Raw genomic sequence first — 12,596 nt, forward strand, 5'->3', positions numbered from 1 at the left:
TTCTAACATTTTAAATTCTATTCCATGTTCTTGAAGTTTACCGAATAGTGCGACCGAAGACATTTGGGAGAGACTTTTCTTTTCTTACATTGCCATCACCTTTGGTTGTCATGATCTTGTCAACAATCTAAGGATATTTAGTTTCAAATCATCATTTTTGAATGTTTTTCCAAGAGCCATCAAATGATTTGTCAAATGTGAAAAACTCTTTCATAAGTCAAGAATTGTTTCTCTGGAATGCATTCTAAATATTTCACATTCTTATGATAGAGTGTTTAGTTTGGATCTCTTTACTTTATTGTACCTTCACGAGTCACTTACAAAGTATCTCAAATCTCTTTTCCGACGTTTCCGTCACCTTTTTTTCATGCTCTTGTCAACAATCTAAGAACTTTGAGATTCAGATCATCATTTGTGAATGTTTTTCCAAAAGCCATCAAATGATTTGTCAAATGTGAAAAACTCTTTTACAAGTCAAGAATGTTTCTCCGGACTGCATTCTAAACATTTCGTATTCTTGTGATAGAATGTTTAGTTTGGATCTCTTTACTCTTATTGTACCTTCATGAGTCACTTACAAAGTATCCCAAATCTCTTTTGTTGTTTTACAATGAGATATCCGAAATAATTCATCCATATCTAGGGTTGATTGAAGATTTTTTTTTTTTACCTTTTTATTAAACAACACTTTCTTCTTGTGAACCAAATTAATCTTGAAAAAAAACCCATTGTACACTTGCTAAAATTGTCATCAAGAGGTTCATATACCATAATACAAAATCGACTTGTAATGTGAAGGAAATCATTCTAAATGAACTTTTAATTGTTATATATCTAACTAATGTGAAATTTGAAATCTTTACCATAATCATCAAATGAATTATTGTATTATTGAAATTTGAAATGTGCCAACCATTTTCATTTTTGTAATTTTAATATTAGTTAAGTATTATAAATAATTAATATAATTATAAATATAAATAAAAAATAATATATAATTAATTGTTATAATTGATACATTATCAAATAGATTGCTATATCACTAAAACTTATTTTATTATTCCAAGAATTCATTTCACTAATATTACTACTATAGTAATATACTAGTTCGTTGCATTGGGTGGCAGAGCAGTTCAAATACACCGGGCAAAAGGTGAAAAAAAAGAGGAGTGCTAGCAACACTCTCTTTTAAACACTCTCTCCAACACTCACTTTTTTATTGGTTGAAATATATGTGGGTCCCTCACTTTGGAAATGGATCCCACATAAAGTGGTAGGACCCACACATGTTTCAACCAATAAAAAAGTGAGTGTTAGAGAGAGTGTTGAAAAGAAAGTGTTGCTAGCATCTCGAAAAAAAATGGAAATAGAACCTACTATAACTACTTTGCATTTACAGTAGTACCCAGAAGATAGACAATAGATGGTCGATAAGTATCTGTAAGGGCGGCACCGTGATGATGATGAGATAGTAGTGATTGAAAATGAAATGTAACATAACTAGTACTAGTACTTGAGTGGCCTAGGGGATTCTTTCAAAAGATATTGTCATCATTGCTTTTAAAGTAGACAGTTTAATAAATAAACTCATTTATGACAATACAGATTATCTCTTTTCACTCATTATTTTGTTTACTTATTTATCTTTATTAAATACTAGTAGTAGCATTTTTCCTCTTTTAATAATACAAAGCTTCTCCACCTGTTTTCATTTCTTCCCAAAGTTTGTCTTGTGCTTCTTTCCTTTACTTGTTAACAGATTCATGGCGAGAAAATACCAAGGGCATGCTATTGGAATAGACCTTGGCACAACTTACTCGTGTGTTGCAGTATGGCAGGAACAACACTGTCGAGTTGAGATCATTCACAATGATCAAGGAAACAGAACTACACCATCTTTTATTGCATTCACCAAAGATCAAAGGTTGATAGTAGGGGTGGCAAAATGGATGGATCGGATGGATTTGGATTGGATTGTTAATGGATGGATCAAAACGATCCATTAATCCATTAACAATCCACTAAACTTTCTTTTGAAAAATCCAATCCAATCCATCCACCAAGGGATATAATCCATCCAATCCATCCATTAAGTATTTTTAATGGATGGATATCCATCCATCCGTAAAATTAACTTCGATATTTTTTAAAAAAAATTTCAATTAATTTTACGAAAACAATTTTTTTATGAAACTTTTTTTAAAATTTTTAAATTATAAATATTTATATCGGTATCTAATTCTAATCAACCAACGTCTTAATTAACTTAACTTTTTAATTAAATTTCTAATTTTAACCAACTAACTTCTCCATAAACTATTCTATTGAAAAGAAAATTAAAATTCAATGCATATACCAATTAAACAAATTTAACGTGAATGTTTAATTAAATAAATTCAATGCGTAACAATTAAGCAATTTTAATGTTAATACTAAACAAAGTCATTTAAGTATCAGCATCATTAATTTTGTTTAGGAGAAAACAAACCACCCTATGCATATTAAATTAAATCTACATGTAGTTTACTGTAGTATGTAAATAAAAAAAACAAATTGTTGAATATTTATGTCCTGATCCGTTCATTTTTTTAACATTAACATAGGAAAGAAAAACAAATGGCTGTGAATATTGTGAGAAACAAAAATGTTAAGGAATTGTTTAATTTTAGATATTGTGAGAAACAAAAATGTTAAGGAATTGTTTAATTTTAGATTTTTCATGTTTTTTAGTAAAAAGTTAATTTAATAAGTAGTAGTAATAAACTAAAATCCAATGGATTTATAAAATGAGATGGATGGATTGAATCCATCCATGTAGTTTTATGGATGGATTGGACTAATCCATTAAATTTGCTTTTTGTTTAATGGATGGATTGGATGGATAAATTATTGGATGGATTGGATGGATATTCTCTTAATGGATTTTATTGCCACCCCTAGTTGATAGGCGAGGCTGCCAAGAATCAAGCTGCTGCTAACCCTCAAAACACTGTCTTTGGTATTTTCAATTTTTTGCTTCCTTTATATACTTACTTTTATTGATTACTATGCTGTAAAGTGCTGAAAAATGAAATGCCGAAAAATTACTAATGTTATTTTTTTCAGATGCTAAGAGGTTAATCGGTAGAAGTTTTAGTGATCCAGTTGTTCAAGATGACATTCTGTTATGGCCATTCAAAGTTACCGGTGTTAATGACAAACCTATGATTTCTGTTAAGTACAAGGGTCTGGAGAAGCACTTATGTGCCGAGGAAGTATCATCGATGGTGCTCTCAAAGATGCGACAAATTGCTGAGGCATATTTAGAATCACCAGTTAAGAATGCAGTTATTACTGTCCCAGCTTATTTTAATGATTCTCAGCGAAAAGCAACTATAGATGCCGGTGCTATTGCTGGCCTCAATGTCATGAGAGTAATGAATGAACCTACTGCTGCAGCTATTGCATATGGCCTTGACAAAAGAACTGACTGTGTTGAAGAACGTAAGATGTTTGTCTTTGATCTTGGTGGTGGCACATTTGATGTGTCTCTACTAACTATCAACAATAATGTCTATCAAGTTAAAGCAACTTCTGGAAACACTCACCTCGGAGGAGAAGACTTTGATAACAGAATGGTTAGCTACTTAGTACAAGAGTTTAATAGAAAGAACAAAGTGGATATTAGTGGAAATCCCAAAGCCTTGAGGAGATTGAGAACGGCTTGTGAGAGGGCAAAAAGATCACTTTCTTTCCTTGTTGTTACAACTATTGAGATAGATTCTTTATTTGAAGGCATTGATTTTTCTTCATCGATCAATAGGGCAAAATTTGAGGAGATGAATATGGATCTATTCGATGAGTGTATGAAGATTGTTGAAAGTTGTCTTCGTGGTGCTAAATTGGATAAGGGCACGGTAGATGATGTTGTTCTTGTTGGTGGATCTTCTAGGATTCCCAAAGTACAACAGCTATTACAAGACTTTTTTAACGGAAAGGAGTTGTGCATGAGCATTAATCCTGATGAGGCTGTAGCTTATGGTGCTGCTGTTCAGGCTGCATTGCTGAGTGAAGGCGTTAAGAGTGTTCCAAAGTTGGTGTTGCAGGATGTTACACCTTTGTCTCTTGGCAGGTCAATACTAGGAGATGTCATGGATGTGGTGATTCCAAGGAACACTTGCATTCCTGTCAAGAAGACTGGATCATATTATTCAACTGCAGATAACCAAACCAGTGACTTGATTAAGGTTTATGAGGGTGAGAGAACAAGAGCCAGTGACAACAATTTGCTTGGTTCTTTTACTCTTTACGACATTCCCCTTGCTCCTCGTGGCACCCTTCAATCAAATGTTTGTTTTGCTATTGATGAAAATGGAATTTTGACTGTTTCAGCTAATAATAATGTTTCTGGAGTTTCGAGAATGATCACAATAACCAATCACAGAGATAGATTGTCAAGTGAGGAAATTAATAAATTGATTCAAGAAGCTGAGAGTTACCATATTGAAGACAAGAAATTCCTAAGAAAGGCCAAAGCGATGAATGCATTGGATGACTACATTTACAAAATGAGAAATGCTTTACAGAAACAGGATATTAATCTAAAGCTCTCCTCTCAAGAAGTTGAGATTATCAAATCTACAATTGCTGTGATTACAAATTTGATTGATGAGAATAAGCAAGAGGTAGAAATAGATGTTTTGGAGGACCATCTAAAGGGACTTAAGAGTACCATGGAAGACATTTTAGCCAAGACTATTTAATTTTTATTTTATGTTTTCACAACTACTATTTTGTGGTTTGTTTTGCTGTTTAGTAGGCAGTATATGTTACTATAGTTTACACGTTTCTTTTGAGTTTTCTAAAAAATTTAAATCGGCTGCATATTCAGTTTGAGTACAGAATATCAGATTTTATTGTTTGTTTGAAATTTAAAAAATTAGACTTTGGTTTCCGCAGGATTGGTATTATAGAAAAAGGGTCATGTCATCTAAACTAAAAACACTTGCATCTTTGCAGGATAAAAAAAGTGGAGTTCATCAGGAGAGAAAGGAATCAATTAGCATTCATGGATGCAGACTAATCAATTCATTTTGAAGACTAACATTAATAGTTAATTGAAACAGACTGGTGCAAAGCATGTCACATATTCCTTGATTTTTTTCATTAGACTATGTACAATGGTTACATTATTCAACACCCTACTTTTTCACTTTTTATCTTCCACATCATCTTCTCTCTCTTCCACCTAATAATTCAACACCTATTCAATTTTTTTTCACTACAATGGTTTTGTTTAATAAAATTCAACACCCTACCCCACATCATATTCTTATTTTCTTTTAAAGTTTTGTTTTTATGATTATATATTAATATCTATTATCAATTAAAAGTGAATTTTTTTTTATGAGTCCAAATCAAATGAACCAAGTCTCTATTTATAGAGGAAAAAAATAATGAATTTTGATAAAAATAAAAATAAATAAAAATTTATTTACTATGAAATAATTAATTTTAAATGATTAAAAGAAAATAAAATCTAAATAATCACAACAACCAATAAAATTGTGTAAAGTGTTGCATGTGGCCCCACTTTTTTCTCATTCAACATGTTGAATCTTTTCAACACCAATTAATTCACATCACATTAAACACCTCATTCAACAAACCATTGTAGACATTCAACTATTGAATAATTTTTTCAACACCCCCATTGTAAATGGTCATAGGTACTGTTAAAAATGACAATGTCATAACTATCATATTATGAAAATGGGGATTCTTCAACAACTGATGATGCCAAAAGGGATTAAACACCACAAAAAAGATTTTCACAATTGAAACGGTTGTTGATGATGATCCAAATTAATCTACGAAATGCCCCCGGAACCAACTTCAATGATCAAAGTTCACAAGTGCATCTAGAAATCTTTTACTGCCACATCTTTCTTACTTAACAATCTCACATCGAACACTTTCATACTCGACAATCTCGCATTGAACACTAATTGCTAATACAAATAGATAAAAACTAACTTGTGCCCCAAAGACACAAGTTAATAAACTAATTAATGAAATATTTTTTAAAATGCATGCATTCAATTTTTTACAAATTTAAATATAACTTTATTACACTTACTTTTTTTTAATTATAATATCTTTTACATGTGTATTGTGTTCTAAGTTTAAAATTATACTAAATTGTAAGATTTTTATTATTGTCTTGCTGTTTAGCTTCCATTATCCTAACGTTAATTACGGTTTTATTAAGTTTAAAATCGACATGTTACTTAAATTGTTGTTGTCATTTTGATATATAAATCATGTAACCATTGCTCAAACTGTGACGTAGGACTATGTGATTCAATTCAGTTGTTTTAGATTTCATTTGATTAGTTTACAAAGTAAACCAAACATGAAAGTCTTCTGATTATATGCTATGTATGTTGGAAATCCACCAAAATCTATGATGAATTTCTATCAATCTTGATGAATTATCAGTCACCTAATAATGATGAAAATAAGAAAGAAAACTTTAAGTAGAGTTTCTCTCACACACAAACAGTGAAAAACTTTATTATTCACTTGCAACTGCAAATTATGCGAATACAACTCAATTGACTTGATTACAAAAAAAAGGGGTTACTCCCTCTATTTATAGATTTAAGTTAGCTTACTCTCTAAGCCAATCCCAAAACTATAAAAACACTAACCGAAAAATTTCGGTCGCTCCAACCACCGAATTAACCACCAAAATTTAATAGTCATGAATAAATTTTTAGATGTCACTAAATCAGTCACAAAATAAAATTAGTCACCAATTTAGCGACTTAACTTTTGTGATGGAAAATTCGGTCACTAATAATATAAAATTTAATTTATAAAAAATAAATCTGTGACCAAAATTTTGGTCACTGATGATTTTTGTTTTTGTTTATTTTTAATTCTTTTTACTAATTTCCTCTCAATCTTTTTCCTTTTGTTAAATATTTTTATTCTTGTATAATTTTAAATTTCAATAAAATTATTTTAATTTTTTAATTATTTTAATAAAATAAAACATATTTATATCTATATGACAAAATCATGCAATTTTACTTTTATACACGGATAGAAGTGAATTTATTTCTATTAAATTTTATTGAAAGAGGGTTTGTTAAAAAAATTTATTTATATTATTAGTGATGATATAATTTAAAAAGTCGAGTTTTAAATAAACTATATCTTTGTTATTACTAGGGATGTCAACTTGCCTCCGTTAGCGGGGATCTCTGTGGGGATTCTCCGTTTGGGGCCCCAAAGATGGGGAATTTTTCTCCCGCGTGGGGATGGGGATCAAAGTCTCCCCGAAGGCACTTCGGGAATGTGGGTGGCGTAAATATCCCCCGCCCCGTGGAGTCCCCGCCCCGAATAAAATAGCATAATGTCATTAATTTATAAATATAATTTTAAATTATTATGTAAGTTTATGTAATACCCCGTATTAATTAAATGCTCTAATGTATTAACTGACACTGAGGTTTTATCAATTGATACGATAGAGATACTTTTGGACATTAAGTTAGTAGTGTTAACTTAAAGATATTTTCTTATATCCTTTCCTTTTGTTTTCTTCTTCATTCTACATCAAAAAGAGAAAGATAGAGAGAAGAAGTAGAGAGAAGGAAGAGCAAGAGGAGAAAGAGGAAAAAGCTTGGATCTTCACCATTTCTCCGCCGAATCAACTCATCTTCGACATCAACGACTCTTAATCGAGGTGGGTTCTAGTTAGAAACTTATAGCTTTGATTGTGGATGAGAAATCATAAGTTTTGATTTAGGGATTTTGTATAGAGGAAATCTAGGTTTTGGACAAGTTCATCAATGTTCATGAGCAAAGTGATTATAATCCATAAATAGATCATCTATAGTTTGTATCTATGCTTTAATCTGATCTGGAACAGGTTTAGATGGTTTAGATGGTTTTGAACCATGGAAAGTTGTGAGTGAAGCAGAACTGAGAACTGAGTTCTCGCGCGCTTCGCGGCGCGAACGGGGCTGCGCGGCGCGAACTATGCAGGTTTTTAGGGGTTTTGCTTCTGCCTTCAGTACGCGGCGCGTACTGGGGTTCGCGGCGTGAATAGTTTGGAAATATTTAGAGTTTTGCTACTGCCAGAGGTTGGCGGCGCGTAGTTCAGTTAGCGGCGCGAACATTGTGGATATTTTGAGAGTTTGCTTCTGCCAGAGGGTTCGCGGCGCGACCTAGTTGTTGCGCGGCGCGAACTGAAGCTTTCTTAACCAAATTTTCTTAGATTAATGAACATTGTTTCAATCGTAACTTTTTAACCGTAAAACTGTTTTAACCGCCGTTCGAAGCAGTAATAGGCTAGGAGCGTGTACTTTGTAGTAGTGTAGATTTTGGAACCATGAGGACGTTATGCTCTTGGTATGATGCTTATGTACTCTATAATTGTTGTTTGAGTTCTATTGCAGGTGGATTGGTAATACCTTGTTATATGTGCTTATATCAAGAGGGTTGAATAACTACATTGTTATGTGAATAAAGAATAAGTGAGGAAAACTAGGAATTGTTAGGTTGTGTAGCTTAACAAAGAAACCTAGGATGAGACATTATATGGAACATACGTGTTGGAATCTTATGAGGAAAGGCTAACAGGCCTAGTGGTTTGCGGAAGCGATCACCATTGTTGATGTATTAATCGGAACCGTTGTATTTTCTTTATTTCTTTATTTTTCCTTTGAATGCTAACAGGCATTCACCGTGCAGAGAGGCACAATAATCTTGGCAGGTTTGATTCCCGCTGTTGTGTACGAATGGAACCTACGGGTAGAGACTTGTGATGGTGTACGGGCCATGTGAAGTGACGATTCATGGGGAAAGGCTCATGAGTCCGAATCCATGTCGTATGTCAAGATTTTTCCAAAGGATCCATGACTCGTGCCACCTCCTAGACGTAGAAGGGGACGGGAATATGGGGATGCCTTGGTATTGGTTTCCGATTAGTAATCTTGTGTTGAGTTGTTGAACTCTAAGTATGATTCCATATAATGTTAGTGTGAGAACTCAAGGTCTAGTTCTTCATGACTTGAGACTTATAGGTTAGAACCTTGTAAAGCCGAGAGGATCCATAGGATAGGGAACTCACTGGGATTTTATATCTCACCCCATTATATATTGATTTCAGGTACTACAGGTTCCGCGAAGGGTAAGGAGAAAGAAGTTTGATTTCCTTATTCCTTGTACTTATTTTGGATATGGCGAAGCTTCCGTTGTGGAGTTCTTTTGAGATCATTGTTGATCTAGTTCTTAGTATTTTATTTTGAACATCTTGTATGTATTATGCCATTGTGTAGAACTTTTGTATTTGGCATTAATATGTATAATGTGTTGATTAGGAACTTATTGGTATTTCAGTACCAAATACTTGGATTCATGTATACTTATATGATTTGATGCATGTATTTATATATGGGTGTCACAGTTGGTATCAGAGCAGGTCGTATCCTCGACCTAGCCATGAGATATTATAAGTGTTTCTTTCTGTCCAAGATGTGTTGTGTTCCCATGAGTTTTGTTGTGTTATGACCATGGTATTGAGCCTGATCAACTTAATCCCATTTTGATAACCTCCAGGAACATGGCGGACGGACGCAGGACTCGTGGTCGACCCCCCACAAGACCTCCACAAGTGAATACACCGGATGGCGGTGCGAATGTTCCATGGCCCCAGTTCATGCAACAGATGCAACAGCAGCAGAATCAGTTCATGCTGCAGATGATGCAACAGATGAATGGCGGTCATAATGCTCCAATGGTTGTGCCCGAAGCTGTAGGTGGGACTTATAGGGATTTCATTCGCATGAATCCTCCGGAATTTCATGGTGGATTAGATCCTATAAAGGCGCATGAGTGGGTGGCCAATGTAGAAGGAATCTTTGAGATCGTGCATTGTAGTGAAGAGGACAAGGTAGTGTTTGCTTCTCATTCGCTGAAAGGTCCAGCTATGAGGTGGTGGAAGGGTGCTTCTGCTTTGATGACTACTCAGGGAGTACCTAAGGAATGGGAGAATTTCAAGACCACTTTTATGGAGAAATACTTTCCTAGTTCACTGAGGACTAAGAAGGAATTGGAGTTCCAGCAGTTAAGGCAGGACAATATGTCAGTAGCTACTTATGCTGAGAAGTTTGAAATTTTGGCTGCTTACTCTAGGCAGGCCGCGTATGCTCCTGATGAGGGTTGGAAGGTGGACCAGTTTCTGTTTGGTTTAAGGGCTGATATCTCACATAGTGTGTCCCAGAGGGAGTTCACTACTTATACGGAGTTGTTGCGACAATGTTATGTGGCTGAGACTAGTTTGAAGAAAGTTCAAGCCGAGGAAGATTTGAAGAAGAAGAATCAACATGAAAGAGGTAGGCCAAGCCAACAATTTCGACCTAGGCCACAAGCTTTCAAAGGAAAGCAAGTGCAAGGTCCTCGGTCTAGTGCACCTCCGGTGTGTCGTAGTTGTGGTAAGAATCACCTTGGAAGATGTGCCTTTGAAGGGGTGAAATGTTTCCATTGTCATCAAGAAGGGCATATGGCTAGGAATTGTCCTCAGAATAGGAATCAAGTTCAAGGAAGGGGTACTGGTAGAGTTTATACCTTGGATGCTAAGAAGACCAAGGGTGATAACTCTTTGATTGCGGGTACGTGTTTCATTAATGGGCATTCTTGTTTTGTTCTATTTGATTGTGGAGCAACACACTCTTTTGTGTCATTACAATGTATGAAGCGACTTGGGTTGCAAGCTACTCCTTTATTTCCTCCTATGGCGGTTACTACTGCTATGGATGAGATGGTAGAGACACCGTTGGTGTGTGAAAATTGTGTGTTATCTGTGGGTGGTAGGAATTTCCAGATCGATCTTGTTTGCTTACCACTTAAGAAGGTAGATGTTGTATTGGGAATGGATTGGCTTTCTGCTAATTCGGTGTTCATTGGGTGTGAAGAGAAGTTAATCATTATTCCATCTGAAGGGGCTACTCCGAAGGATGTGTTGACTACTATACTAGAAGGTACGGTAGGTATGATTAATTTCTTGTTTGAGAAAGAGAAGTCTGTTCTGTTGGTTCTCACTAAGGAGACGGGTGACAAGTTAGAGGTTTCACAAATTGCTGTCGTTAGAGAATTTCCCGATGTTTTTCCCGAGGATGTCACTTCTCTTCCTCCGGAAAGGGAAGTGGAATTCTCTATTGACCTGATACCGGGAACGGCTCCTATATCCGTTTCTCCGTATCGGATGGCACCACTTGAATTAAGAGAATTAAAGGGGCAATTGGAAGAACTAATGGCTAAACATTTTGTGCGACCTAGTGTCTCACCGTGGGGAGCTCCAGTGTTGTTAGTAAAGAAGAAGGATGGTGGGATGAGACTATGTATTGATTACCGTCGGTTGAATAAGGCCACCATCAAGAACAAATACCCTTTGCCTAGGATAAACGACTTGTTAGATCAATTGAAAGGAGCCTGTGTGTTCTCGAAGATTGATTTGCGGTCAGGTTATCACCAAATCCGTGTGAAGAGCTCAGATGTGCCAAAGACTGCATTTAGAACCCGTTATGGTCATTACGAATTCTTGGTGATGCCTTTCGGTGTTACGAATGCTCCAACTGTTTTCATGGATTATATGAATCGGTTATTTCAGCCTTACTTAGATCAATTTGTGGTAGTCTTTATCGATGATATTCTCATTTATTCTCGTACTCCACAAGAGCACGAAGAACACCTGAGGATTGTTTTGTCGGTACTGCAAGAAAATCAATTGTTTGCTAAGTTAAGCAAGTGTGAGTTTTGGATGACGGAGGTAAGATTTCTTGGTCATGTTATATCTCAAGGAGGTGTGGCAGTGGACCCGACAAAAATCGAAGCGGTAATTAATTGGGAGAGACCGAGCAATGTCTCAGAAGTCCGAAGTTTCTTGGGCTAGCCGGCTACTACAGAAGATTTATAAAAGGGTTTTCTCAATTGGCTTTACCAATGACTAGACTTACTCGGAAGGAGTGTCCTTATGATTGGGATTCGGGGTGTGAACAGAGTTTCATGGGCTTGAAGGAAAGATTGACGACTGCTCCTGTTTTAATCGTTCCTGACCCAAATAAGTCCTATGAAGTATTTTGCGATGCTTCCAAGAAAGGATTAGGAGGGGTTTTGATGCAGGATGGTCAGGTGGTAGCATACACATCTCGACAGTTAAAGGTTCACGAAGAGAATTATCCAACTCATGATTTAGAATTGGCTGCGGTTGTTTTTACTCTGAAGGTGTGGCGTCATTACTTGTATGGAGTTCATTTTGAAATGTTCAGCGACCACAAGAGTTTAAAGTACCTATTCGACCAGAAGGAGTTGAATATGCGTCAGAGGCGGTGGATGGAATACTTAAAGGATTATGATTTTGACTTGAAGTATCATCCAGGCAAAGCAAATAAAGTGGCGGATGCTTTGAGTCGGAAGGTGTTAAAGAGGGCCGAATTGATGATGTCAGAGTATGCATTATTGGAGAAATTTCGAGATCTCAACCTTCAATTTGTTTGGACCCAAAATGGAGTATTGATGGGAAACTTGAATGTTAATTCTACTTT

The 12,596-nt window shown here is 35.3% G+C and overlaps 1 protein-coding gene across 1 annotated transcript; it reads left to right on the forward strand.

Moving 5' to 3' along the window:
- The first annotated feature begins 1,763 nt into the window (after positions 1 to 1,763).
- Positions 1,764 to 4,742, forward strand: LOC131641452 (heat shock cognate 70 kDa protein-like). Its single transcript, XM_058911743.1, has 3 exons — positions 1,764 to 1,931; positions 2,941 to 2,998; positions 3,106 to 4,742. Exons 1-3 carry the CDS (start codon positions 1,764 to 1,766, stop codon positions 4,740 to 4,742), a joined length of 1,863 nt encoding a protein of 620 aa, XP_058767726.1.
- The last annotated feature ends 7,854 nt before the right edge of the window (positions 4,743 to 12,596 follow it).

The sequence above is a fragment of the Vicia villosa genome, unplaced genomic scaffold, assembly GCF_029867415.1.
Source record: "Vicia villosa cultivar HV-30 ecotype Madison, WI unplaced genomic scaffold, Vvil1.0 ctg.003762F_1_1, whole genome shotgun sequence".
NCBI lineage: Eukaryota > Viridiplantae > Streptophyta > Magnoliopsida > Fabales > Fabaceae > Vicia > Vicia villosa.